The sequence below is a fragment of the Atta colombica genome, unplaced genomic scaffold (genome assembly GCF_001594045.1).
Source record: "Atta colombica isolate Treedump-2 unplaced genomic scaffold, Acol1.0 scaffold82, whole genome shotgun sequence".
Classification (NCBI taxonomy): domain Eukaryota; kingdom Metazoa; phylum Arthropoda; class Insecta; order Hymenoptera; family Formicidae; genus Atta; species Atta colombica.
The window spans coordinates 279,736-285,200 of NW_017259575.1; the positions used below are offsets into that span (position 1 = coordinate 279,736).

At 37.5% G+C, this 5,465-nt stretch overlaps 2 protein-coding genes across 3 annotated transcripts in view; one reads left to right on the forward strand and one right to left on the reverse strand.

The window, feature by feature from the left end:
* Positions 1–1,097, reverse strand: part of LOC108692786 (mothers against decapentaplegic homolog 3) — a 26,632-nt gene extending 25,535 nt beyond the window's left edge. The window contains exon 1 of the mRNA XM_018201230.1: positions 266–1,097. Within this exon, the coding sequence (XP_018056719.1) occupies positions 266–468 (203 nt within the window). The 5' untranslated portion in view covers positions 469–1,097. The remainder of the gene's footprint in view (positions 1–265) is intronic.
* Positions 1–5,305, forward strand: part of LOC108692785 (cell division cycle protein 20 homolog) — a 5,655-nt gene extending 350 nt beyond the window's left edge. The window contains exons 1-9 of one of the 2 annotated variants that reach the window (XM_018201229.1): positions 1,290–1,316; positions 1,706–1,902; positions 2,129–2,282; positions 2,490–2,620; positions 2,687–2,778; positions 3,111–3,402; positions 3,488–3,785; positions 4,089–4,405; positions 4,547–5,305. In XM_018201229.1, the coding sequence (XP_018056718.1) occupies positions 2,170–2,282; positions 2,490–2,620; positions 2,687–2,778; positions 3,111–3,402; positions 3,488–3,785; positions 4,089–4,405; positions 4,547–4,875 (1,572 nt within the window). In that variant the 5' untranslated portion in view covers positions 1,290–1,316; positions 1,706–1,902; positions 2,129–2,169 and the 3' untranslated portion in view covers positions 4,876–5,305. Of the gene's footprint in view, positions 1–1,289; positions 1,317–1,705; positions 1,903–2,128; positions 2,283–2,489; positions 2,621–2,686; positions 2,779–3,110; positions 3,403–3,487; positions 3,786–4,088; positions 4,406–4,546 lie in introns of those variants that run through there. The other variant, XM_018201227.1, reaches the window with a different exon arrangement.
* Positions 5,306–5,465: the final 160 nt, after the last annotated feature.

The following is a 5,465-nucleotide window of genomic DNA, read 5'->3' on the forward strand; positions in this document are numbered from 1 at the left end:
CGCGACGCGTCACATATGAGGGAGCGCTCGCGCGATTTCTTCTCTCCATCTTTCTCTTTCTTTCTCTATCTGCATCATTTCGGCGTAATTCTCTCTCTCTCTCTTTCTCTCCCTTCCTTTCTTTCTCTATGCATAATATCATACACAACTATCACGAGTATCACGATATCGGCGGATAAGGGGACAATTAAGCGGCAAAAATATATGCGCGCGCGCATGTGTGTATGTGTGTGTATGTGTGTGTGTGTTTTGTATGCGTGTGTACCTTGGTATAGTGATGCACTTGGTGTTGCAACTCTGCGTCGTGATGGCCTTCTCGAGCTCGTCGAGGCCCGCGGACTTCTTGAGCTTCTTCACCAGACTCTTAACGGCCTTCTCGCTCCATTTGTCCTCGCTCTCGGCCTTCTTCCAGCCCAGCAGCCGCTTGACGATAGGCGGGTTAAAGCTGGGCAGCATTGAAGTCATCATTTGCCCTGAGAGGAGCGCGTGCGACCCGCATCGGGGCCGCTCCGACGGCTTGTCTTATCGTCGTCGTCGTCGTCGTCGTCGTCGTCGTCGTCGTCGTCGTCGTCGTCGTCGTCGTCGTTGTTGTCGTCGTCTTCCTCGTCACTCGTCACTCTTGTCAGTCGTCAGTCGTCGCAGTGCGCGTACGGATCAGTATCGTTTGCCTCGCGCGGTGCCTCCGATCGTCCCAGGTCGCCCCAGGTCGTCCAAGATTGCCCTAGGTTGCCCTAGCCCGGCTCACGAGAGACTCACGGATCGGCCACGGCGGATATGTGCGCGAGCGCGCGCGCGCACCCCAGCCGAATTGCCGAATACTGATCGCGGATCGCTACTCGCGACTCGTGACTCGCTACTCGCGCTCACGAGTCCCGTACACAACAAGATCACTCACTCTCGCAACTCGCACATAAATGGCAAATATCTTGTCACAGCCGCCATAGCCTACTCCAATGTCTCCAATACTCCAATGTACTGCAGTCTACTGTGAATACACGACTCGGCCTCGCTCGGCCGAGATCGACCATTATCGGTCAGCCGGTTGCGGAGCGTAGAGAGACTAGAACTACTAGAAAAGCAAACTCTCGCCTCACTTAAGGCTCGGCACTGCCAAGCACCAAGAGTCATGGTAGAGACCAGTAGAGACCTCTGTCTTGGAGGCGCGTTCAGCAGATTCAATAATTGAGTGAACGCTCACTGCTATTACTTTATTCTTCTAGATTTGAAGATCTAATTGGACAATCTAGAAGAATGTACCAATAACACAGCGGGTGCTCATTCAACAGCTATCATTCGCCAGCGCTTTGCAACAAATTGTAGGCCTATTCTTGAACACATATGAATAATTTTCGTGATTATATTTGTGATTTATACGGAATTGCTATTTTCGTGTGCGATATTTGTTCAAGACTATAAAGCCTAGATTGTGGTAACAGTCACTATGACTATGGAAACTGAATTACGGTTACGGCCTATTATATAAACCGGGCCTTATTATTATTATATTCGGTATAACTTATATCTAATAGGCCGTTGAAATCTTAATATTTATTCCTGTTCCTAGGCTACATTCCAAAACTTCTTCTTCAAGGAAAATTTTATTCGAAATATATACGTAACGTATATATTATAGCATGTAGAATAAAATCTTCCTCGGAGAAGAAGTTTTGGAACATAGCCCTAATATTTGTTCTATTGTGCGTAGATCTGAAGAATCGCTGCATAAATATAGGATTTTAGCTACTGGAAGCATGTGGCGACATCTGCGCAAACAAAACAGGAAATGACCGGTGGCGTTTAAAATCCAACGTTCTTTTTAAATCTCTTCTTGATATTGCATCCATTCATTTAAATCACACGCAGGCGGCAGGAATCTGTAATATCGGAATTCACGCGGCATTGGTATGTACAATGTATATATATATATATATATGTATGTACACTGACACCGACGCGTATCTTAGACGTTGGTAGAAATTGAATTAATCAAGTGGTGTTACAATTTTCCAAATTTTGTTTTTCGACACGTTTCTTATCTTATCAACAATGATTCGACGTTGATTATCTCGTCAATGTGTATATACATACATCGAGTTTTGTTCTCAACTTGTTTCAAAACTTTTTTTAGCGGTCGATCGTGCACTTGAAGACACGTCACATTTGTTCGTTATGTCACACCTGAGATTCATGAAGGAGCTTGACAATTTAACTCGCATGGATGATGCTATTAAGGGCGCAATCCCACGTTGGCAAAAGAAATGCATGGAAGCATCGAATTTAAGGTAACTATCTTAAATTTTATATTTTGTGTCGAGAATCTGATTATTAATACTTTATTATTAAATTGGTAAATTCTTGTACCATCAATTTACATTATAATTACAATTTACATGAATTTAAAACATTGAGTAAATTTGTTAGATGTGCATGCAAATACATTGGCTTTGTTTAATGCAAATATTGTCTTATACATGTACCTCATGTTGCAGCATTAATCACAGTTTAAACTCGTCAAAAAAAATTACTTCTTTCACAAGCAGTGTATCAGGAAAGACCCCGACGAAGAGAAATGATTGCAAAACCAAGAAAACTCCCTCCAAATGTATTAAAAAATCTCCAAGTAAGACTCCTAGTATTTATACATTGTTAATGAAAGAAATGAAATTTTGATTGCATTTTATAATAGGTCGAGCCACTACTCCATCCAAGACACCCAGCGGTGGCGACAGATTCATTCCGTCAAGAGCCACGACTAATTTCGAATTAAGCCATTTCAAGGTAACAAATATTTATGACTAAAAGTGAGTAAATTCAATTGCACTAGTGTGCATTGGTGGACATTAAAGTCGTTATGTATTAATTTAACCCGAGTATAAAATTACAAATATTTTAAATTATAAAATATATATTTTATCTACAGTACAATAAAGTGTATCAAAAATTCCATGACTTAATCTGTTTCTATATTAATACTAAAGAAATATCTTTATGCCAATTTGTGTACGATGATTTTTATTCACTATGCACTGAATGTGTTCATTAACAAAAAATTCTCTATAGGATATTTGAAATTTCCTTGGCATATTTATGCACTATTTTTTCTACTTTAGATTCTTCAACAACAAAATGCTGAACAAGATAAAGACAAAGCTGATAAAATGAGTCCTAAGAAACGAGAGATGCAGCGTCTCATAGGAGAGAATCTTCATGGTGGTGATATAAATAATGCGCGAGTTTTATCTTATCAAATTAAAGCACCAGCGCCGCCAGAAGGATATCAGAATCCTCTCAAAGTCCTGTACAGTCAAACTAAAACGCCAGCTAGTGTTAGAGCTTCCACTAGATACATACCTCAAGCTCCTGATAGAATACTGGATGCACCTGAAATTATCGATGATTATTGTAAGCGACCTGCCTTCGCATTTTTTTTATTTACTAAAAGCATGAAAGCTTTGACACTTGGATAAAAAAAAATTTTTTTTTACAGATTTAAACTTGGTGGATTGGTCAAACAATAATATCTTAGCTGTAGCGTTAGGTGCTAACGTTTATTTATGGAACGCTGGAACTGGTACTATAGAACAGTTATTTGAATTAGAAGCGAATGATTATGTATGCTCCGTTGCATGGATTCAAGAAGGTCCATGTTTAGCAGTGGGTACCACAGTAGGAAATACAGAATTGTGGGATTGCAGTCAAATGAAGAGAATGCGCGTTATGAATGGACATATAGCCAGAGTTGGTTCTCTTTCCTGGAATTCCCATGTACTATCAAGCGGCTGCAGGTATGCATTAATACACTAAATTGTTAGTACACTAAATTGTTTTGTAGTTGTTGCCCATAAGATTTAAAAAATTGATCCTTATAGAGAACGATTTTGTAAAGCTATTGATTAGATTGATAAATATAATAGTTATTTGAAATTAAGTACATTTATTAAAGATTTTGGAAAAATTACATTAAAATAAAAGTGGAATTAAAGTGGAAATAAATAAAGTGGAAATAAGAGATGTAACTAAGATTGAAATTAAAAGTAAAATTCGAAAATTTTTGGAAGTAAGACTAAAATTATATTATTGTTTCAAAGGTCTGGTAAAATAGTACATCATGATGTCAGAGATCGAGATCATTTGATCTCAACTGTAAACGCACACGCTCAAGAAGTGTGTGGTTTAAAATGGTCGCCTGATGGGCAATATCTGGCGAGTGGTGGCAATGACAATATGCTACAAATCTGGTCGTCAATCGCCGGGCAAAGGCATTCTCAGACGCAACCTATTTATTCGTTCAATCAGCATCAAGCTGCCGTAAAAGCACTCGCTTGGTGTCCTTGGCAAAACAATGTACTCGCAAGTGGCGGTGGTACCGCCGATCGGACCATTAGATTTTGGAATTGCAACTCAGGCAAGTTACGGAAGAGGCGATTTGTAAATTATAATAATTTAAAGCATTAATTTAAAGCATATTAAATTTATAGAAAAAAATATGAGTAATAAAAATAAAATAAAAATTATATATAACACATGATTCAATTTTTTGTTACAGGTGCCTGTTTGAATACAATAGATACAAAGTCTCAAGTCTGCGCTTTGCTATGGTCTACGAATTACAAAGAGATTGTTTCTGGACACGGATACGCGCAAAATCAGCTAACAATTTGGAAATATCCAATGATGACGAAGCTCGCGGAACTTACCGGACACACCAGTCGCGTTTTACATTTAGCCATGTCTCCGGATGGAACTACGGTGCTTAGTGCTGGTGCCGACGAAACGTTAAGGTTGTGGAAGTGCTTTCAAGTAGACCCACAGAAAAAAAAAGAATCTACCGACATAAAATCAGTTGCGTCTAGGCTCAAACAATCGATTCGATAAAATCGACATGTAATGCATGTTGCTTAGCGATCATTCCAGTATTTATTTTTCTAACTGATTGTATGCAATCGGTATATACAGATATATAATATAAATAGAATTAATTCAGATATATGACATGGTCGAATATTATCGAACATAAAAATATTGACGTATCGAATAAATTGATTGATTCATTTTATACAGAGAAAGAAAATGCAAAAGTAAATACTTAATATTGATAGACCCAACATTTCAGATACATGTACGATCGGTGAAGAAAGTAGATGTAAGAACATATTATTGTTAAACAATGTACAAACAAGCTTGCGTTAGCGTATTACGTCTCTAACTTTTATTATATTATATGAAAATTCAGATTCTACTTACAACAATCATTTTTAAGATAATAGTTATACAACTGTAAGAAGTAAAAATAAATTTTTTTATAAATTGAGTAATTTTTATTTCATAAATAAGCTTTTTATGACTATCTTGTTAAATTTTATTATAATTTTCAATTGTTTAAGAAAAGTTTTTTTTATTTTTATTACGTTATTTTAAACTTTTCATAAATTTAGAAAAAAAAAATATATATATATATACATATA